The following is a 23,766-nucleotide window of genomic DNA, read 5'->3' as shown; positions in this document are numbered from 1 at the left end:
GAATATGCTTATAAGTAAAATTTTGAATACCAACCTGATGGAGGGTGAGAAAATCTCGAATTGGGATAGTTTATGATTTTGAAGAACATGTTCGCGTAATTTGCTTGTCCCTTTTAACTAGCAACTACATATGTGAAGAATATGTTGAAAGAATATACAACTATTACATTCTACGTTATACCATTTTGACCTAAATGTCAAAGTTGGTCTATTTTTGGAACGCGTGCCCAAGTACAAGTTCCATCAATCGCTTCCACATAATCTTTCATGTTGTGTGAAATTTTAGATTAAAGATTAAATATTATAAATATTTATAAATAATTTTAAAATTATTTTAAAGAAATGCTAGAATCTTCAATTTGTATGAATTTGATGAAAGATCTCATTCAAAGAACGATGCACAATGTGAGTTTTGCACAATTCAAGGATAACTTTCAAGATTCTATAAAAGTGTTCACTCACGATTTCTTCGAAACATTGAAATCGATCACCAATACTTCCCATGCCTTCATTTCGTTCCAATATCTTTATGAATATTCTTAAAAATACTTCTAAATAAATATTTATTATTCTTTCGAACTACACCTCTTCGTGCAGAGTTTTACACAATTTTTTGTATATATGTCTCTCCATCTAAAATTATTTGTGACATATTACATTATTTCTGAACAAAATATAGTTCTTATTATTTCTAAGATGTTGTTAAAAAATGATGAATACTATTAATAGATATTCCATAAATAAGTAAAATTAAATATGTTAAAAAATATTTATTACCATTTACTTGTCATTCGACCATTCATCGCTTATGATGATGGAATAATTATTTAAATCAATTCCAATTACACTTATTAGATTGGATCAAGCCTTCCAATTTAATTTTGTTTTGCTTCAATGATTTTTGAATTGTCTTTAGTTACTAATGTAAGTTTTTTAACATTGGTTGTTGAAATATATATATATATTAGAGTTCTTTTGTGCTTAGGTCACGGGCATCCTCTTAGGTGTTGAGGGGGTAAAATAGAAAAATAAAATTGAGGAGAAATATTATTAGGTAAAGGGGAGATCAGGAAACATAATACAATGCGTTAAAGGAGTAAAATATGAAATACAGTAAAGTCAAAAGGATATTATTGAAAAAAAAAATAATAAAATTAGAGGGATTTTACTGAAAGGGGTAAGAGAGAAGGAAATGAAAGATGATAAAGTTGAAAGGGTGAAACGAAAAGACAACATTATGGGTATGAGATGTTTATCCCCACAAAACTGTAGTAAAGTAGGTCCTGCAACTGTGTTTTATTATTATTATTATTATTATATATAAAATTAAGGTTTGAAATGCGTAAAGATCCTACTTCTCATCCCAATCTTCCAATGTTCATATTATTTATTTTATATTTAAAATGAGAAAAATTATATAAAAAATATCAATTGCTCTATTTGAAATTAGGAAAAATCAAGGCTTAAGGATTCGATTGTGCTTTTGGAAGCTATATTGAACTTTGTCTTGTATTCAATCCAACATTCACAAAGTTAACTATGTTTTTTTTTTTTCTATCAATATCTAGATCAACATATATTTTTTTTATTTTTATTACTGGTAAGTTGGAATTTTGAACCCACGACTTCAAAAAAAAATTCTACAATGGTAATTTTATATATTAGATTAATACATTTCAATATTCAAATTACCAATCAATTTTTATTTTTCTTCAAAAAATTAAGATTTGATAAGTACACAATATGATTACATTGTTTTGTTGTATTACTTAACTTGTACTCAACCTATTACTTTCTTTTGTAGGATAAATCCATGTCAAATATGTTTTAATTGTTAGTAAACAGATAAGTCTTTCAATTACATTACCCTACTTGGACCATGTAGCTCTTCTTGGATAAATAACATTTTACTTAGACTATGTTAGTTATTTTGGATCAACGATGTTATGATTGAATCACATAACTTTGTTTGTACCATTTAGCTCTTCTTGTGCCGTGATATTTTTTTTTTATCTTATTGTTTTACTTAGATGATGTAGTTTCGATGGGATTAAGTTATTATGTTTTAACCATGTTACTTTCAATAGTTATATTATTATGTTTAAAGTTGGAATTCATAGATCTTAAAAAAAGGTCCAAATAAACATGACATTTTCACAATATATTCTCGAGATATGATCATTACCTAAATTATTGAATTCATTGTTTTATCTGACCGGGATGTCACTTTTATTTATGATTCATTTTCACAAGTCTACTAATCCCAACACTAAGATCATGTTTTAAAATATCGTATCACAACATAATATATTGCCTGATACGTACCATTTTTTTGAATACTCTAACAAAAAACATTCATGGAATTAAATATTTTGATTGGTGTCAGTTTGTATCAAAATGTTTCACTCGAATTGATATGTGTCTAAGTGTTTTAATCAAAATACAAAATAATAGAATTTTCGCAATAATGTTATGTGTAAAAAAAAAAACAAAGACTCAAATGATATCAAAAACCTTTGTAACATGTCAAAAATATGTTAGTTATTTTGAATTTATTTTATTTATTTATTGTTGATAAAAAGTTATGTTTTAAAGAGTTTTTCTCAAATGAAACTTCGAATGAAATAATACAATTTTTTGGTTGAAACATATATCTTATCTATTTGACTAAGAGTATTTTTTTTTCTTCTTTTGTTGAAAATTTAAACATCAAATGTACTCGAGTGCATTTTTATTTAGCATATTCACAATATATTAATGTCTAATAAGACTTATCAACATGAATAAAGTTATAGTTAGAATAAATAGTTGTAATAGTGATTATCGTCTGAAATATTTTTAATATTATTTATCATTAAAATATTAATATTGTGAATGCTTTAGGGATTTTTGAATATTTCATTTTTTATGTTAGACATTTAGATTTTTTCCTTGACTGAAATAGTCAATTGATACAATATTTTAGATCTTGTCTAAGATTATAGATTTTTTACTTAAATCTTCCAACAGTTGCTGGCTAAGCAATATTAATGACACACAAAACAATCAAGCTTATGTGGTTATAATATTCATTAAATGATTTACCATTTTTGGCCACTATAAGATTCATATCCTAGGTATGAAACTCAGATTGCTTGCTCCTACAACAGTTCATACGGTTTATCTTCTACTCCTCTCTCGATACAATTTATTTCATGATCTTTCCCTCATGTTTATTTCAATAGGCATACAGATCATTTGACATATAACAAAAAGTGATTTATTGACGAAAAGAGGTCAAATCGATGGGACCTACTCGAACAATCGCCTTAATCAATTAAAGTCGATTAGCAAGTCAACCTACTCTTAAGATAACACTTCTCACATTTAGTTTATTTAGTTAATTATGATTGTTCACTCTTAGTTGACAATTCTGCTGGAACTTCCTTTTGAAGTGTAAGTCCTACGCTGCACTATAATGTTGAATTTGTTGATTGACGAAATGAGTTATTGCCTTTCTTTAAGGGTTCTTGCCTAAGATGAGTTAAATGTAAAGATAAGATCGATGTAATTGATTTTGAAACTTTTTTTAGATGGGGATTTGACAACATCCAAGAGGAGGTCAAATCGTCTTTTGATAAAAAAGACAAGCATATCAAGTTTTGATTTCCATGCCCTATCAAGTAATGGGGAGTGGTAGCAACCGAGTCAAGTGTTTCAAAGAGCAAAGCGAATGAGTCACTTGAAAGAAGAGGTCTTATTATATTAAAAGTGAAATATAATGTTTTCGAATAATATTCAATGACATAATCAATACATTAAGAAAACTTTTTTTATTTATATACACATAATTATTTATGAGTAGCTACAGTAATATATGATAATATGATATTAGAAATGGTGAAAATGTTCTTTAGGAGCATTTAGAAAGAAAAAGCCTACTAAATGTCATGTTTAACTAATCATGAAAACTTGGGGATTATTTAGAAATAAGTCACTTCGCGAGGGTCTTTTAAGTATTTTTCCCTTGATTTAGACATAAATGACTTGTGTGTGGTGAATATTTGAGATATTCGTATTTTACCATTGTGTCTTATATCTTCAATATGTATCAACAAAAAAGGCAAAAATCCTTAGATTTTCTCTATAAAATAAGTCATTTTCAATTTCTTAGGTAATGCTTTCCATCATTGTTTTCAACTTAAAGATTTTATAGGAATTTTGGATAGAAAAAAAGATTTTCTACAAAAAATTTACATAAGATTGAAAATGTTGGATTGAAATCCACATTAAATAGGTGAGTTTGTTCAAACAAGAGTTGCGTTACGCTCTGAACGTAAGTTCTTATAAATGAGAGTTGTGTTTCACTTCAAACATTAGTTTGCATGTTATGAAGTAGTACGAACATCAGTTTGCACAAACTAGGGTTGCGTTTCACTCCAAAAGTCAGATGTTGCATTTCACGAGAGTTACGTTACGTTCTGAATGTTAAACTATTCCCACTAGGGGTGTTAGTGGGTACCCATTTAACCGAAATCGAACCAGAACCGAAACTAAAAACTCCAATTCCAAATCCTTTTTTATTGGAACTGATTAGAACCAGGTCTAAAACGGAACCGAACTAATAGGAACCATAATCATTAGGTTATATCCAATGGGTACCCAGAATCGATTTATTTTGTCATTTCTTTCTATATTATAGATGATTTAAGGTAATTTTTATTTCAAAATAAATGCATGTTATATACAATTCTTCATTTTTTCATATAAATTATTGATTGGAGCTTAAAATGAGTTATTCTTCTAAAAATTCATTACTTTTAACAAAGATAAAATTTTTACTTTTGAAAAAAAACCATTAATTTGTATCTTTAGTATAATGAATTACAACTAAGTTAATAATTTTGTTGATAATATGTTATTATTATTATTATTTTTTTTTGAAGGAAAATTCTTGTTATAATGATTTGAATGCTTTTTTTCTCATTCGATTCTTAAGAATCGAAATCGATGGGTACCCGTGATTTTTGGCAGTTCTGGTTTAGGTTCCATTTATTTTGGAACCGGAATCGAAAAGAACTGGAATTGAACAAAATATAATGGTTATGGTTCTAAGTTCCTTAGGAACCGAACCGGAACCGACCCATTGACATCCCTAATTCCCACATTAGCAAGAGATCAAAGTCAAAGGGATGTGTTATCATTTTGACAAATTAGAGGGGTATCTCAAATATTTAGTAAAATGTAGAGGGTGTTATGTCTAAATCAGCAATTTCTTTTTTTCATTTTCTTTGGATCTGCAAGGCTTTCTTTATCTCTGTTGGATCAGATCTCAGACATTCAAATAAGCTGCAAGTCTGTAACCGATATCGCAAGAAAAAACCAGAGGGACGATCCAGAAATCGAAATCAGCCATGAGAGTACCTTCAAGGTCGATAGAGGATCCAGTGAGCGGATTCAGAGATGCAGAGACGCTCTTCAGATCAAAGCCCATCTCTGAAATTCGCAATGTCGAGGCTTCGACAAAGAAGGAGATCGAAGAGAAGAAAGAAGAGCTTCGTCAACTCGTTGGGAATCGTTATCGTGATCTGATTGATTCTGCAGATTCCATAGTCCTTATGAAATCATCTTGCGAGTCAATCTCAGCGAACATCTCGATGATCGATGAGGGAATCCGTTCTCTGTCCGACGGTTCCGCTTCTTCTTCTGCTGTAACCCCCAAATTGAGCCCTAATCCTATTAGGGTTAGGGTTTACGGGATCGCCAGCCGTGTCAAATACCTGGTCGATACTCCGGAGAACATATGGGGTTGTTTGGATGAATCGATGTTTCTAGAAGGCTCTGGAAGATACCTCCGTGCCAGGGTGGTTCATGGGCTGATGTTAAGCAGCAATGCAGATAAAGATTTCTTGTCGAATTTTCCTCTCCTTCAACATCAATGGCAAATCGTTGAGAGCTTCAAGGGGCAGATTTCGCAGAGAAGTCGAGAAAGATTGATGGATCAAGGGCTTAGTATTGGAGCTTATGCGGATGCTCTTGCTGCTGTTGCAGTCGCTGACGAGCTCGATCCAACTCAGGTTTTGGGGTTGTTTTTGGATTCGAGGAAGTCTTGGATTTCTCAGAAGCTAAGCACTTGCAGGTCAGTTAGTTGTGATTCTGGTTTTGTGATTTCGGCTTTCTGTGACGTGGTTAGAATAATTCAGATTAGTTTAGGTCAAGTTGGGGAATTGTTTCTTCGAGTTCTAAATGACATGCCTTTGTTTTACAAAACCATACTGGGTTCACCGCCCGGTTCACAATTATTTGGAGGACTTCCCAATCCTGAGGAGGAGGTGAGGATGTGGAAAGTACACAGAGAAAAACTCGAATCTTCAATGGTGATGCTGGAAAGGGAGTTCATTTCTAAGATTTGTTTAAGTTGGTTGAGGAGTTGTGGTGAAGAGATTGTTGGTAAGATCAATGGGAGGTGCTTGATCGACATTATTGATAGTGGGGAAGAGCTCGCTTCAGCCGAAAGGCTGATCCGAGAGTCATTAGATAGTCGGAAAGTGTTGGAAGGAAGTTTGGAGTGGCTAAGAAGTGTTTTTGGTTCTGAGATTGAATCGCCTTGGAATAGAATCCGTGAACTTGTTCTCAAAGATGATGAAGACTTATGGGATGGTATATTTGAAGATACTTTTGTTCGGAGAATGAAAGAGGTCATCGACTCTGGATTTGAGGACTTGAACATGGTTGTTAATGTTAGGGATTTGATTCAGACAATTGTGGTGGACTCTGGAGACACGATTGGTTTCCAGGCATACCTAAACAGATCTTCTAAAGGTGGTGGAGTCTGGTTTTTGGAACCAGACAGTAGGAAAACTGCTACAGGATTAGGATTCAAAGCAACGACGACAGACGAGAACGATTTCTATAGTTGTCTTAATGCTTATTTTGGACCAGAAGTTAGTCGAATCAGAGATGCGGTAGACAGTAAATGCCGTTATCTTCTTGAAGATCTTCTGTGTTTCTTAGAGTCTCAGAAGGCGGCTTTGAGGTTGAGGGATCTAGCACCATATCTGCAAAATAAATGTTATGAAAGTGTATCAACTATATTGAGGGAACTTGAAGATGAGCTTGAGCACCTTTCCACTTCCCTTCGCCATTCCGAACAAACAGCTACAATTGTTGAAAGATCACTGTTCATTGGTCGACTCTTATTTGCACTACAAAAGCATTCAAGTCACATACCACTGATACTTGGCTCTCCAAGATATTGGGTGAATGAGACAATGACCAGTTTGATTGATAAGTTACCATCGATGGTGGGGAGCTCCAGGAATCCCCTTAACTCCCCTATGCGTGATAGCCCCAGAAGGCAAACATCATTGCCGACTGCTGCAATGTTTGGGGTGAATGATAGTGCCACCCCAAAACTCGAATTACTTAGCAAGATTTCTCGAGATCTTTGCATTAGGGCTCACAGTTTGTGGATATCATGTGTATCTGAGGAGTTATCAGCTATTCTGTTCAAGGATCTCAAGAATGATGATGCGTTATCAGCGACAACTTCCTCGAGAGTACGTTGCTAAACATCCTTAATACTTGATGCAATTCAACTTCCTTACTTCATTTTTTGTTCTTTTAGATGCTCTAAATTCTTCTTCTTGGTTCTTCCTCCTTAAAATTTTTTCTGTGTTTCTCCAATTATACACCTTCATAGATGTGGTCAGGTGATGGATACCTGCACGAGTTCATGGAAGTCTTCTAATTTTTCCCTGGGGAAGACGTGTTTTTTTAACTGAGTCAACGTCACTCAAACATGCTTATTAATTTACTGTCATTATTGTTATCATTCTGTTTTCTAAGAGATCTATCACTGCTTCTACTTAACTAGGGTTTTTTTTTTTGGTTATATATTTTTCTCTCTTTTTGGGAAGCTTCATATGGGATGTGAGGAACATGGTTTTCCTAGTTCTAGTGTAATGTTGTCATTTAGAGTTCCATTAAGAAGGAAGATTTTTTTTTTTTTCAATTCGAACATAGAAGAAGATGTTAGGAGAGAGCAAAGTCACAATCTAATTCAATGTGTTATTATGTCATTAAGCTCTCTTTACAAATACCTAACTTAAGTAGAGATAATTCCAAAAACTTGGCATTTGTCAAGAAGCCAAAAACTTGGACAAATCTATATATATATTATAATATAAAATTTTAGGTATAATTTACTCAAAAGTTTCAAAAAATAAATAAAAGCAAGGAAAGAAATAGATCAAAGTAAAAGAAAACCTCTCCATACACCATAGATCTATCCAATGATGTAACATCAGTAGATATATAATATCAAGCAGCTTAATAAATTAATGTATGCAAGATGGAACACTCCAGGCTTCTTTTAAAATTTGTTTCTTTTTAATAAAGAAAATTATCTAATTTTTTCTTAAAAAAATATACCTGAATAAATTGCCTTGCGTGTGATGTTGTGTGCCACTATGTGTTGACACAGCTACACATGTCGATATCTGTCCAACACAACAACAAAACCTAAAAGTGCCATGTTTTTGTTACACATATTAAAGGGGAGGTCCATAGTTTATGTTATTTGCAGTTGATGCAATGTTGATTGACGAAATTAAAGTGGGTGTATATTCTAAACTGGATATATTGATAGATAGCTTAGAAAGTAAGGGTTTTATGATAAGTAGGACCAAATAGAATATATGTGGTGTAACTCTAGTAAGGATGATCCTAGCTCGGACATACCAGATATGATTCACAGACTAGAAATACCCCAAATAAACCATTTCAATTATTTAGATTAAAAAATCATTCATAGTGATAGAGAGCTGCTGTCATCCGTATAATTAATGCTGGGTGGATGAAGTGGCAACAATTTTGGAGTTTAGGTGATTAGTATATACCATTTTTTTTGGTCAATTCAATATGTACCATAATTTAACTTAAAGAATTTTTTTACTGGACAATGGTTAGTCCATTCATGCTTTAAGGAGCTGATTGTCAAGAATTATGTCCATAAAATGAGCTTTAGCAGATATGAGGACGTTGAGATGGATGAGTGATACTTTGGTTTTATAAGAAACTTAAACAATTAAGAGATTGATCAAGTGTAATTTTTGGTTAGTAATTTATCTCAGATGGTTCTAAATTTGGGGGTGGAAGACCAATGGAAGCGGAATGTGTCAAAGGATGGTTTTTTTTGGGTGAAAAGCTTTTTTACAAATTTTTGGTGCTTTTTCGGAGTAAGGCTGCCTTCTTTCCTTTTATCCTAGTTTGGGGCACCAAAGTGCCTTCCAAAATATCCTTATTTGTTTCATTGTTGGCATTGAGCAAACCCTTAATGATTGACAATGTCGTTAGGTTAGGGATTCCAATGCTTAACCATTGTGTAATGTGCAAATCTGATGCGGAATCGGTTAACCACCTCCTCATTCATTGGAAGGTGGCTTTAGAGGTTTGGTATCACCACCTTTCCCTCTTTGGTGTCGTGGGTGCTTGCCTAGGTCTATCGGGTCTCTTAGACAATTGACTGTTTTTGGGTAGGTCTTTTGTGGATGCTAAGAGAATCCTTTGGAACCTTATCCCCTTTGCTATCAAGACGGGGTATTTGGAAGGAAAGAAACTCATGTATCTTGGAGAATCGAGAGCAGTGTATCAGTAATATTGTTATTTTTATTCTTGGTTTGATCTTTTTTGGTGTAAATTCTTCAAATAATTTAAGGGCTTTTTCTTTGAAGATTGTCTGGGTAGTTGGGATTGGGTTGTAAAATTTCCATGGATTAGTCCTTATTTTGTAGAGGCTTTATGGTTTGTATAATTTGCGCTTGGTTGGTTTCCTCAACTGCCTTTTAATAAATTTTTTACTTATAAAAAAAAGTGGTAAGACTAGGAAAGATAAAATAAATAAAAGATGGAGACATTTGAGAAAATTTAGGAATGACACCAACTAGAGATAAAATGAAAAAAAGTCATTTGAGATAGTTCGATTATGTGTAAAGAAGACTGATAACAGCAACCATGAAAAGGATTGCTTGAGTACAATTCGAGAGATCTAAAGGGGTTAGAGGGAGATTAAAAAAATGACATGGATGGAGGAAGTAATATATGAAGATACTTGCTCTGATTGAAGATATGGTCCGAGATGGGTCATTATCGTCAAGGCCATAGCCAAAAAATTGTGACTGGCTGAATGAATCCTGTTCCTCCATTCAATTATGTCAAAAATGAGTGTAATGGAAAATAAGATTCGTGCCGCTGACAATTTTTGGGATAAGGCTTAGATGCTGATGTTTATGATATAGAGTGATAGGGTTAGGCACAATGGTTATTTTGGTGGTTGGTTATGGCCCAACGTGGAGTCATCGTCATCATCAAATGGAAGCAATATCCCTTCACCATTACTCTTACCTGAAAAGAGGTACCACATGAAGCATAAAAGAGGATCATACTCAAAGAAGGTAACATCAGTAACTGCTAGTCTCTTCTTGGATTGTGGGTGGTAACGTGACAACCCTTCGGAGAAGATGGCTATCTAAGGAAGTTACACTTAGTGCATTGGGATCAAGTTTTGGAACGAAGAGAGTTTTGTACATGCACATAACATACATAGTCGAAAATTTTAAGTGGGATAGAGAAAGGAGAACGATTTGAAGTTCAACACTCATGACTATAGTAAGATTTGATGCTGTAAGAAACAAACTCTGTTAAAAGTCTTGGGAACATTCATACCAAATGAGAGGGAACATTTGATATATGATTGCCAAAGATTTAGTTTTGAACCGATTAGCTCATCATTGTGTTTGGAACGTCTCACACCTAGAAGTCATTTCTCTTCCATTTCTAATAATGCGAAAATCAATAAAAAATATAACTGGCTAACATTGAATTCCAAATGATAGCATTACGTGAAAGTATTCTTGTGAATTTGTCATTCTTGATATGTTTCTTAATGTTCACTTTCTGTTGTTCTAGTTTCCATTTTGGTTTCCTTGAAAAAGGATCAGTATGTATCATAATTTGAGCTCACTGTTTCTAACCAATATATTTCACTTGTGAATTGAAATAAGAATGAATGGTTTAATGATTTATCATCCTCTTTTGCTTTCTGTATTAAATTTGTTTTTGTTTTCTAAGTGCATTCTACTGTAATATCTAGTGAATATTGTGCAGGGCTGGGAAGAAACTGTGATTAAACAAGAGCAGGCTGATGAAAAACCTCTGGAGATGAAAATTGCACTTCCTTCCATGCCTTCTCTTTACATCACGTCTTTTCTATTCCAAGCATGTGAAGAAATTCATAGAGTTGGAGGTCATATCCTTGACAAATTAATACTGCAAAAATTTGCATTGAGACTCTTAGAAAAGGTAATGGATTTGTGCAAGTTGGTTGATTTTATCTCATTCTTCTCTAAGGCCTTAAATTGCTATTATTCTTAAAGAGGACTGCTGTTGCATTTTAATCTTGCTTGGTATTGGTTTCTTTTGTTCTCTTTTAGCCCCAACCATAACTTGTATTTGTTCTTATGTAGTGTAAGGTCTTATATAAGTTCTCTGCTTTATATGTTGATGCTGTGTAATCATGGAATCAGTTGAAGAGATAGGACCTATAATCCATCAGAGTAGCTAGAGAAAACATGATTTTCTTGTTTGTTATTTATTGTGCAATTAAGGGATTTGACATTATTTTTAGTTTTTTACCCCAGCTGTCAACCTGATGCACCCCTCCCTTTTTACGGCTTGGAATCTTTAATGCAAGCCTACTGCTCACAAAGGTGTGTCGAGGATGTTATTTATTTTATAGGAGTTCCTTGTTTTCAGTTTTCTACGTAGTAATGAATGATAAGCATTGATGAACCGCCCTAATAGCATCATGGAATGAAGTAGCTGAGCAAAAAGTCAGGTAGTGGGAGCACCTAGAAGAGTATATCCACAATATCATATAAACAATTAAGTTATCCTTTATTTTCTTACCATTATTTATAATAATTAAGAAAGATTAGGTTACAAATACTTCCAACTTGGAATGTTTAGTAATGTAGTACATTATGTTACCCCAGGGAATGATCCATAAGTAGGGAATGCCCGAAGCAGATGTAGTTGATAAACTGTGGTGAAGTTTTGGGTTTGGTAGCGTGAGGAGATAGTGAATCCCCGGGTTCTTATAGGTCAATGGATTTTAAAAAGATGAAGGCAATGAAGCCTGGAATTCCTTTGGTACCAGGTTACAGCACTTGGTATGGGAATATGTTTTCATGTTGTTATTTATTCTTTATTGGTAATCGGCCTGGTGTGCTGGTGTTGATCGAGTTATCTTGCTTTCAGCTTTGTTATGCAGGGGGCAATTGTTTGCTTTTGGTTGTGATTTGTTTTGGGTCTTGCTAAGTCATTTTGACCTCAAAGAAAGTTGATTGTTGTTTTGCTTGTATCCATTCTTTTATCTATAAATAAAGCAATATACTTGCAAAAGAATTGCTTTCAGATTCTTTGTTCAACCAAGGCTGTAATTGTCGTTCAATAAACTTTTTTTTTTTTGATAACCAAACTTTTATTAAAGGAGAACAAGAAGTCCTCGAAGAACACAATGAAAGGAGTAAAAAAGACAAGAAGAAAGGAAAAAGCAACCACACCACAAACACCCCACAACCCACAACAATCACCCTCTAGCAATACACTCCCATCTAAACATGATATCCTCAAAACGGAAGCCCTTAAACTCGTGAAACTGCTTACACTAATAAAACAAAAAACCCACAATACTACAAATGATCTCTTGCGTCGAATGCTCCTTCCCTTCGAAGATGCGCCCATTTCTTTCCTTCCACAGATCCCAACAGATAGCCGGGGGTAAAAGATTCTGAAGAATCCTCTCCTTGCTTATAAACTCATTTTTATGCAAACTAGTTTGTGATTTCATGATTTGGAATAAGCCTGATGTGCTGGTGTAGTGTCAACTCACTTGCTTTTAGATCTTTTAATTGGTTTACTCTTGTAGATGTTGTAAAATATACCACCGTGTGGATGAGGTTACTGCCTGCCATGCTGCGCCGACCAGGCACCACCTTCCTGGCACATGGTTCCTACCGAGAGGCCCTTGTAGGTGCCATCTGCTCACTATGTGGCATTATTCCTTGCCACATAGCATAATAGGAGTGGAGATCGCTCAGTTGTAGGGGTCAAAATAAATAAGGCTTGGTGGCCATGAGAAGTGGATGCCGTCCCTTGGCACCTCCTCGATTAGCATTGAGACTATATTGCCAGAAGGTGTTCCATAGAGGTCGAGCCATCAGGCTTGTCAGGCCAGCCTGACTGCCAGAGTGTCAGTGCTAGACTGTTATGTAAACAACCTACAACGTGGCTGGTCTGATGGCATCGGGAGGTCTGAGCAAATTGGGACACCTTTGACCATTTGCAGTGCCAATGTCTATAAAGAAGCTGTCCTAGAAGGAGATAGCTCCCCTTCTCTCTCTCTCTCTCTCTTCAATACCCTCATCCTTTTGCTCCTTGATGCAGCGGTAACCAAATGACCATTACATTGGTTTAGGCAGAAGCCGGTGCTACCTCACTCCTCTTTAAAGCTGAATCACCCATAACATGCTTGGACAAACAAACAATATCTGATCTACACCCTTACAACTCTTTCGTAATTTGGTATGTTGCATCTAACTATGCAGTTTCGTTTGATGTGATGATGTGGTTCATGTTTGATTTCCTTTTTCTTGTCTTAAGCTGCTAATGGTCTATTTGGGTGATTAATCTGGTTTTGTAAATTTGCTCGTTCAACATTGTTAAAAATTCAAGAAGACTTACGAGTTGGGGTAAGATGAACATTTTAGTTTTCAGATTTCTCCCACAAATGACTAAAATATATTTTACTTTGGAAAACCCATTTGAGTTTAGTTTGTCTAGAAACAACAACATACACGCAATTAACTCCATAAATTAGGTTTCCTTTACATAGTGCAAACAGCTTGCTTTTTTTTTTTGGTCTAGACGTTTTTATTTTATTCAATTTATTTTCTCATTTAATCCTTCATCTCAATGCATTTGGTTCCTGGTATTGGAGAAAATCCATGCATAGTTATGATGGTGACTTTTTGGAGCAATTTTTAATGATGCTATCTTGTCTCTATGCATTGTAGGTGGTGAGTATTTATGGGGACTTCCTTTCTACCTTAGCAGCACGTAAACCTGAGGTAACTGAAAGAGGAGTTCTGCAAATTTTGTTAGACTTGAAATTCACTGTCGACGTTCTATCTGGGGGTGATTTGAACATTAATGAGGAGTTACCAAAGTATCCAAAGTCCAAGCTTGCTTTCAAACAAAACCGGGATCAAATCCAGCTCAACTCCGCCCATGGAAAGGTTGTCATGGGGTTGATAAACAGTCTTTCACAAAGGCTGGATCCCATAGATTGGGCTACGTAAGCTTTTTGAACCTGTAACTCTTTAGTACATGGAGTTCTTCTGAATTAGATTTTTGTTCTCATTAGGAATACTTGAGTCAGGATGAGAATAACATTCATTCTTCTGCCACATACAGTCCAAGCACCCGATTGGGTGATCAACCATTGTGACATAACTACCATGGAAGTTTGGGCCGGAAGTTCACTTGATCAAATAATCCTAACAATCTAATCTATTGTATTTCTAAGAAAAAATATGCTTATGTTCCAAAAAGTTTTCTCTGGTTTATCTGGTTGAGGTCATTTAGCTGTACTTGATTTTCGACAAAGATGATGTCCTTAATCGGATCAACCAACTAGTTGTCTCAACCATAGTACTAAAGTTGATATTTTCCACGAAATATACCAAAATATTTGCATTTCCGTAAATGCTCGAGAGAAAATTTAACCTGCAATTTCTATTATTGAAAAAATAGTACTTTAGGTAAAAAAATGCAAAATTTATGTGGAAATGTTTTGATAAATAGTAAATTCAAAATTTTTTTTCTAATGTATTGATCATTTTTTATTTATAAAAATAGCATTAAATATAAATTGCTCGTGGAAATTATTTTTACATTACGTGATAATCTTTTGATAAGTAAAAGGATTTTATTTTTTTGATAAATGAAAGCAATTTTATTAAGGGAATGCCGAGATGGACTCCCAAAAGAAAATAGAACCTACTTAGCCATTGTCTTTACAAACCAAATCCCATCCGAAGAGGTGAACCTCAAACACAATTCTTCTAAACTCCTTAAACAACTTATAACAACAAAACACAAAAAAATCAAGATGTAATTATAACCTCCTGCATAGATTGTTTATTCCCTTGAAAGATCCTCCCATTCCTCTCTTCCATATGCACTAACAAGCTGCACTGGGAATAAGATTCCATAAAATCTTCACCCTTTCCGCAATAACCATGAACCTCCAACTTTGGAAAAATTGAAAAACCAAGTTAGGAAAACACCAAGTAATTTGGAATAAGGAAAGAAAATGCATCCAAGCCTTATGGACAAAAGAGGAAAACAAACTAGGGGAAGCGAGGTGAGGAGACTTAAAAAAGTATCAACCTCTATAAAAGAAAGGAACAAAAAAATGTGACACAAGTATAACATTCCCTAGATACTCTCACGTAACATCCCCAAGGCATCCTGTCTAAAGATAAAATCCTATAATAAGATCCCTTTGAACTCCTATTGCATCTTGGATCAAGAAACAAAATTGCTTTAATGTTCATAATCAAAATACTCACTTTTGCATCCGTTTATAAATCCAAAAGCTGACCAACTGACAAATAGGCCCCAACAGAACAAGGAATAAGCCAATGCATGTGGAACAACATAAAGAAATGAGACTAGATAGAACTAATTCTATGACAATGATGAAGAAGGTGAACATTTTTCTCACTTACTATGTACATAACTTAGAAATCCACATTCTTTTGCGGGCAAGAAGATGATCAATAGGTAAGATTTAGCCATAGGAACTAACCAAATAAAATTACCACTTTGATAGATCTTTCATACGCCAAATGACAGTTCCTAAGGATGATTTAGTGAAAGAACGGGTGAGATATATGTAAAATAATTGACCAAAACTCTAGTAAAAGCATCCAACCTTGGAGCTTTATTTTCATTCATATCTCTAATGGCCTCCCACATATCTTCTTCCTCAAAAGGCTTCTCAAGCCACCTGAGCTATTTCAAACTAATGCAGTTGAAGTGAACTCCATTGAGACCTGGCCTATCAACATTACAATCAAAATATAGTTTAGTGTAGAAATCCATGATCTTGCTTCTAATACCTTAAAACATTCCTAGTTTGCTCTTTTATGAACATTGACAACCTTGTGGATGAATCTAGTGTTATTATCAACTCCTTTTGACAGCGGTCCTTAGCTTTCTTCTGATTTCCTCCAACGTAGAGATCCTTAAAAATTTCACCTTCGCATTCACCGTCCCCAACTTTTTCACATCTAATGTCAATTCCTCTTTACCTTCTAACTCCTTGATCTCATCTAGGACCTCTTTTTTCCTATGCCTAAAACATTCTCTGATTATACCCCTAGCTGAGGTTGCGAGTCAACACTCCCAACCTTCTCCACGAAGTTAGGGTCTTCAACCAGATATTCTGGAACCAAAGCAAAATAGGCTTGTAGATAGTTTCTTTGACCTCAAAGAGAAATCGAGACATGACTTGAGATAGGTCTTGGGATAGTTTTTTGCCTTAATAAATGAGAAATAATGTTCCTAGGTTCCCAAAATAAGAAACCTATACAATTATTATTATTATTATTTTTTTGGTTGGACAAGCAAGGGGTTAAGAGTTAGTGTGCAAGTGGATTCAAAGGTAAGAAATGTCACTTAGCTAAGTGGTAAGACTTGTGGAGGTTGTTCCCAGGTCCTAGGTTCAAACCCCTTGTATCCATACTTCTTATGGTAACTATTAACAATTAACAATATTCATGTACTTATGGTTTTAAAACTCGTTTTGATGTTTCGTCCGTGAGTGAGACCGAGTCGCCTCGGATGAATTTTCCGATACATTTGAGATGTCTCGTTCAACAATGAGAAAAATGAACGTGGGTTTTAAATCTTGTCCGATACATTGACTTGCCCATCCGTCTCGTAATTGGGCGATACTGAGACGACTCGGGTGATATGTCTCAGTCTCGGACGAGTTTTGAAACTATGCTGTACTAACCAAGCATTTACCTATCAAAAAGAAAAAAATTGGGCTCAAAGGTGTTTGAAACTAGGTCATGGGATCAACAATCCACACACTTTACCAACTTAGCTAACTTGGCACGTTCAGAAACCTATCAAACTCTCTAAGCATTAGATCATCTTGTTTATTTAACTGTGTACAATCCTCCCTTAGTAGGAACATCCATCAACACATACCTTCTAACAAATTCTCTGAACTCTTTCATACTCTTCTTGGTGCAGTTGTGACATTAAATCTCATCCTAAACACCAAGGAGCATCCCATAGACCTGCCATTGAACTCATCATAAAATTTTCTTTATAAACCCGATCACCGTGCACCCCTCTGAAGACCCACAGAACGTCTTTGCCAGTGCAGCAACATCGAGTTGAACTAGAAAATACCCCTAATGAATCTGCAACCGATGTTCTTCTTTTATTCCACATCATCACCATTCCTTCCATTGTTCTGAGCACCGGAAGAGCAAACCACCCCCCCTCTATGTTCCCTTAAAGGTCTCAAATTATATTTTTATCCACATGCCAACTTAGTCTCCAGAAGTACAATCATGTATGAACATCTTAACAAAATAATAGATCTCAACACATATTTCCTCCGTATGCTATCTACTAACCTCTTAAATTCCAATACGTAAGCTTCAATTTAACTTGATAATTTGATGTCTACACTCTATATCTTTCTCCACTCGATGCCTATGGGCTCCTACTAAGGCTTCTTTTAGAGCTCCCCACTTCCTTGTTTAATTTACAGATAGTATTCATTCATTTGTAGAATTAAATTTTGATTGGTTAGATATTTTATATCATCTAAGCATATGAGCATGCACATATTAGCACATCCATGAATTTTTGCAATATTAGAAGCATAGTAGCACATTCATATAAGCACACACGGACAATCAACCATGTTCTAATTAGTTGGGTTTATTAGCAATTTATTCATAGATATGATACTTAAAAGTTATTGATCTTCATTTTCAAACTCGATATGGTTGTTTATTGTAGTTTGATGGCTTGTGGATCTATTTTTTATGCTTGTTTTATTATTTCCTTTTCAATATTCAATCATTTTACTCCATGTCCATCATTTCCTTGAAACTTTTATTGGTTTTCACACTTGGATCAAAATATTTATATTCTAGACTGACTGAAATTAGCATTGAAACTGAAATTTAATTGCTCTGCCCCAACTTTCACCGTGGTTAGGAGTATTCCTCTTTTGTAAATAGTTGTTGCAGCATTTTGGGAATAGAAATATATAACTTTTCTTCTCTTTTAATCCATTTCTTGTTTCTGAATGTGACATGTTGATTTCATTTTATTTTGAACTGTGAAGGTATGAGTCTTACCTTTGGGAGAATGGAAAGCAAGCATACCTGCGACATGCCGTTCTCTTTGGATTCTTTGTACAACTTAATCGTATGCACACTGATACCTCTCAAAAGTTACCCTCTAATACCGAGTCAAATATAATGAGATGCTCTACGATTCCGCGTTTCAAATACCTCCCAATCAGGTTCGTGTTTGGATATATATATTTTTTAAAATAAATCTTAAATATGATAATTACACTATATATCATCTAATGCTTACAAAGATTTAGGCTTCACTCTGTTCTCCCCTGGCTGAACTCCAATATTCGAAAATGAGCAATTTCTTGTGTAATGGTGCAAAAGTTTGCCACAGATTTTAAGGAACGCATCAGGATGATAACTGCAGCATCTGAAATGATATTTGATTTCCATCTCTTATGTTTTATTATCCTTTATACTGCCATCAATTCACATGAGGCCGAGCAAGCTTGGATCAGCTAAGAATGAGAACCCTTCGCAGAGCCAAATCCACTTGTCAAGTCAAGCCCCAATTTTTGAAGCCAAGCCAAAGTACCAGTTAGCTATGAGCCAGTCCTGAAAAAAAATGTCGTACTCTGTCTGGTCCCTTCGTCCTTTCTAGAACAACAGGCCAAATTCCTCTACTTGGCCTGCCCTCTGAAAGATGGTTGCGGCTAGGATGTTTAATCGTGCTTGGCTCTTAGCTTCCATTCAAGAGAGATAAATAATCTTTATTTATTTACTTATTCTTAGTACACCCCCAATTCTGTTTTTTAGTACAATGTGATTAGAATCTTTAATCTCCAGACTTTCTCTTCCTCTTCTTCATTTTCTAATCCTAGATTCTTTTGATCTTTTCATTTCCTTCATCCTTTATCTCCTTTGCTCATGTTCTTCAAAGGGTCCTGACCTGCTCCTTACACATTTTGATAATCTTTCATCATTTTCTCTGACCATATTAGTCTTTCATATTGGATGTTTGGTGTTCAATATTCATAGTAGTTTTAGTATGCTGGCTTTAGAATTTTGAACAACAATTTGAATAGTGTTTTTTATTCGAAAAATATCAATGCTACTGCAAGGTTCTTACCATTTTACGTCATTGTTCTTATGCAGTGCTCCAGTATTGTCTTCAAAAGCGACTAACAAATCGGCTCTTTCAACTTCGTCAGAAGATATATCTTCTAGAACTTCTTGGAAAGCCTATTCAAATGGAGAACTCTCTCAAAAGCTTGATTTTGATGACACCTCTAGTTTTGGTGTTGCAACACCATTGTTAAAGTCTTTCATGCAGGTACGCCTTTTTCTGGTTCAATCTCTGTGTATTTTGTTCTCATTAGTAAGATTTACATCTTAAGATATTAAAATAAAAAAAATAAAAAATGTGAAGCATGGTTTTAAGCTCTCATTTTGATGAAACAGATCAGCAGTGATAAATGACATAAATTCAGACTTTTCAGTGGAAACTATTGAGATGCTCATTCTTGTATTTTTGAAATAAAAAGAAAAAAAACCTAAAATGTCCGACATTTATATCATGGTTGATATGCACGAAAACAAATATTAGACAAGATAAAGCACAGAAGATAAGCCCAAGTTTTGAGAATCTGTGTGCGCGTGCGCGTGCATGTGTGAACTCTCTCCCTTTAGGGTCCTGTGACTTTTAGGATACTTTGGTCACTGCTGTTACAGTCAACAAATACACCATTACTTCAAACATGCTTTGTAGTTATTGATATTTATATATGCATATGATATACATGTTTTAGTGTTCCTATCATTTTGAATTTTGAACCATCAAAAAATAAAAACTGTGTTTATTATGGCTCATGGTTTTCAAAAGGTTTGGGCAAGTCCCCCAGGCATATAGGCATTCTACTGGTGACCATTTCAACTTGTATAATGGGGATTCTGAATATTATTTCTTGTTATATTTATTATTTTCATAATTTATTAAATCAAGTGCAGTTTAGTTTTGTATAATACTAAACTAAAAACAAGTAAAAATTTCAGCTAGTAAATACTATCAATATAAAATATATTATAAGTAGTTCTTTTAGTTTTAACAATACAACCACCCGATTATTATGACACTTAGGTCATATAGTACATTCAATGAAGTTTGGAACGGTCTAAAGATACGTGAATAGTGAAGTGCTTGTACATTAGTGCTCCTCCAATGTGTAGGCCACACATCGAGCCAATTCCCGAGTCTGAAAGGAAAAAAACCCAAACTGGATACACCATTGATTGCTTGACTACATTAGTTTGATCTATGGATAGGCAAGGCTAGAGGGAATAGATAATGTACATACACCACTTTAGCTATGAATCAGCATCCTTTGCACTCCTAAGGGTCCGAGTGTATTTAAAAAAAAAAAAACTCCTTGTCATCCACATATCTCATCTGATGAGCTGTATTTTGTGATTCTCCAAGGACTCAGATAAGACAATAGGACCCCTTCCTTCTGAATCATCTCTAAGAAATGTGTGAAAAATCTTCAAAAGAAACAGCAATTTATGTTAGTGGAGTCTCTTCCCTCTGTGGGACCTGAAAAAATAAAACTTCAATTTTCTCTCTCCTTAATGATGGTCCCTATACTGTCCTGACTGGGTTGCAGTATGAGCAACAATCCAAGTAATTCTGTTTAAGAAATGGGAAGTATTATTGCTAGAGTTTTGATTGCATAATAACAAAGACGTTTAAAACTCGTAATTTAGGAGCAAAAGTTATTCTTGGCTAAAGATGGAAAATTGGAAAAAAGACAACTTTCTTTGAGAAGTTTGATTGCAGCAAAGCAAATTTTCCAAGTCATGCTAGAGAATCCGAATACTGGTTTTAATTAATAATGAAAATAGGAGTCAAACTTATAATTGTTATCGTTAATGGAATCAAGATCTTGGGCATGTCAACCCTGAAAAACCTGATAGGCTGACAGAATTGTTGAGTAATATGATATTTTATTGAAACAAAATTTTAATATACTGATACTTTTTCATTATGAAATAAATCACATAATCACGACATAGAAATAAACCAAAAGCCAATAATGAAATAATGTGTTGAAACAAAATTCTAATAAACTGTTACTTGTTTCTCTTTCCAGCTAAAGTTTGATATTTCTTCAATTCTTTAGTCATGAGAATTGTTGGGTTCTTCTCTAGTTGCCTATACGGTTTCTTTCATTTTTCTTCCTACAGAATGATGAATTTTCTTTTCCAATGTATCAGGTTGGCACAAGGTTTGGAGAGAGCACATTGAAACTAAGCTCCATGCTTACAGATGGGCAAGTTGGCAGGCTGAAAGACAAATCAGCAGCTGCCATGTCGTCTTTTGGTGACATGCTACCAGTCCAAGCTGCAGGTCTACTTTCTTCCCTTACGGCTGGCAGGTCAGAGTTTTGATTTCTGATTTCTGATTAGATATTTTGAAGAGGGAGGTCTGTAATTAGTGAAGAAAAGGAAGAGAGTTCGCTTCCTTCTTCATTAAATGGTAGAGATTGTGCACCTCCCACTCTTAGAACTTTATTAAAAAAGACAACCAGAATGGGTGGTGTGGAGAGAGAGAGAGAGAGGTAGGATGATAGTTGAGAGGGTTGAATGGGAAATGTCCCCTTTGTGTCTGTATCGGTTGATTATATTGATTGAAGATGTTGTGAGACTACTCTTGAAATAAGGTAGCATGGGAATGAGTCAGAAAGCTCAGTTCTCTATCTATATTTTTTTTTTGAAAAAATTAGAAGCTCTTGAAGTGGTCAAATGATACAGTGAAAATCAGAGCTGTCACAGATAAAAAATATACTCAATATCAGGCGAGGGTGTGAATATAATAGTAAAAATTCTATCTTTATGTGTTGGAGATGATGATGATGATGATGATGTTCACATATCCAATAATTAATCAGTATTTTAGCGGTCTTATTACACTTTTAGTTGATCTCTGAGTAGATTCTTTAATTGCAATTATCATTCGTTTATCCCTAACAAATTATTGGACTTGGAACCACCACAAATTAGGGCCCAACATGGGTAGGTTGGAGGGTAAACCTAGGCTCGACCCAAGTAGCAGAAGCCTCAACCCCAGCTCAACTCATCCCGACCATCGGGCCTAAGCTTGCTAACCCAAGTTTGATATTATAAAATCTAGTTGAGTTTGGGTTAGTCCAAGTTTGGATAATTTTTGGCGGTTTGGTTGGGTTGGGCTCGTTGAATAACCATAATTTCATTTTGATTAACAAATAAATTTAATATTTAAAAAAACAGATATAGATAATGAAAAACAAAATTACTAGTAAATAAAATTGTATACAACCTTCAAATCCATAATCGAGAGTATATTCGGACAAATCATACTAGATCAAAGTTCACATTAATGTTAACTAAAGATGGAATAAAAAAGTTAAATAATTTTTTTATAATTAGTATAAAAATATTTATATATTAGTATGTGGCATCGGGTTGAGTCTGGTTGCTCTTGTACCCTCAACCCAAATTGAAATCGGGTTGGGTTGAGATATTCTGATCAGGTTCAACTCATTTTCTACATAACTTGACCCAGGCTTACCCATCTATTGGAGTTAAGTTGGGGTCAGCCCGCCCAGGTTGCAGCCCAACGACAAGTATTGTATCCTAATTTTCTCCTCAAATTTCTCACTTGTGGAGTACCTATTAAAGATTTCTTGATGCAAGTTAGGCATCAGTCTAGTAGTTTGAACGACTAAATTATTCTCCCATTTAAAAAAAGAAAAATAGAATTTTTGTGTCTCCTATCTTTTAGCTAGCCTTGTTTTTTATTGACATTCCAAGTTAATTGACCTAATATTACAAAATTTTCTTGATTTTTTGGATTATTAATTAAACTCTCTCTATATTGGGACTGATAGTGAGTCTTTTTTTTTTTTCTCTTCTTGATAACTGATTTTCCATTTTAAATCTTCTAATGTATCTAACAATTAGATATATGGATTCATCTAATCCTTAATGGCAATTTTGTCTCCTACGATTCACTTTTTGTCTTGGCGTCTCTGTTCTCTCTGAAAGTTCAATCTTTCCATATCTCGAGGTGTTGTGTTCATGATGAGGGGGATACAATTACGATTCCCTTTTTCTACATCTGATTGTAGTCGACGAGTTTAAAAGGAATCAAAATTGGGGAAATAGGAACTGCACTTATGTCAATGTCATATAGTTATCTTCTAGGGATCCATATTATTTAGGTGAAAATTGAACTCAGGGTAGGTGTAGGTTGGTTTGTCTGAACTCTGAAACCTCATTTGGAGCCCAGTAA

The 23,766-nt window shown here is 34.5% G+C and overlaps 1 protein-coding gene across 1 annotated transcript; it reads left to right on the top strand.

Moving 5' to 3' along the window:
• Positions 1-5,285: 5,285 nt before the first annotated feature.
• On the top strand, positions 5,286-22,343 carry LOC147382112 (Vps51/Vps67 family (components of vesicular transport) protein). The gene is made up of 6 exons (XM_086427345.1): positions 5,286-7,538; positions 11,146-11,340; positions 14,115-14,395; positions 18,485-18,664; positions 19,596-19,773; positions 21,711-22,343. Exons 1-6 carry the CDS (start codon positions 5,394-5,396, stop codon positions 21,882-21,884), a joined length of 3,153 nt encoding a protein of 1,050 aa, XP_086283471.1. The 5' UTR covers positions 5,286-5,393; the 3' UTR covers positions 21,885-22,343.
• The last annotated feature ends 1,423 nt before the right edge of the window (positions 22,344-23,766 follow it).

The sequence above is a fragment of the Akebia trifoliata genome, chromosome 16 (assembly GCF_017979445.1).
Source record: "Akebia trifoliata isolate Shusen 1 chromosome 16, ASM1797944v1, whole genome shotgun sequence".
Classification (NCBI taxonomy): Eukaryota; Viridiplantae; Streptophyta; class Magnoliopsida; order Ranunculales; family Lardizabalaceae; genus Akebia; species Akebia trifoliata.
The sequence above is the reverse complement of the archived record's forward strand: the minus strand, read 5'-3'. Positions and strand labels throughout refer to the sequence as shown.

What these genes read in the sequence shown, in the direction of transcription:
- LOC147382112 (XM_086427345.1), top strand. Translation starts at nt 5,394, where the DNA reads ATGAGAGTACCTTCAAGGTCGATAGAGGATCCAGTGAGCGGATTCAGA. An exon ending in CAGCGACAACTTCCTCGAGA is followed by an intron (nt 7,539 to 11,145) that starts GTACGTTGCTAA and finishes AATATTGTGCAG; the next exon opens with GGCTGGGAAGAAACTGTGAT. An exon ending in GATCCCATAGATTGGGCTAC is followed by an intron (nt 14,396 to 18,484) that starts GTAAGCTTTTTG and finishes TGAACTGTGAAG; the next exon opens with GTATGAGTCTTACCTTTGGG.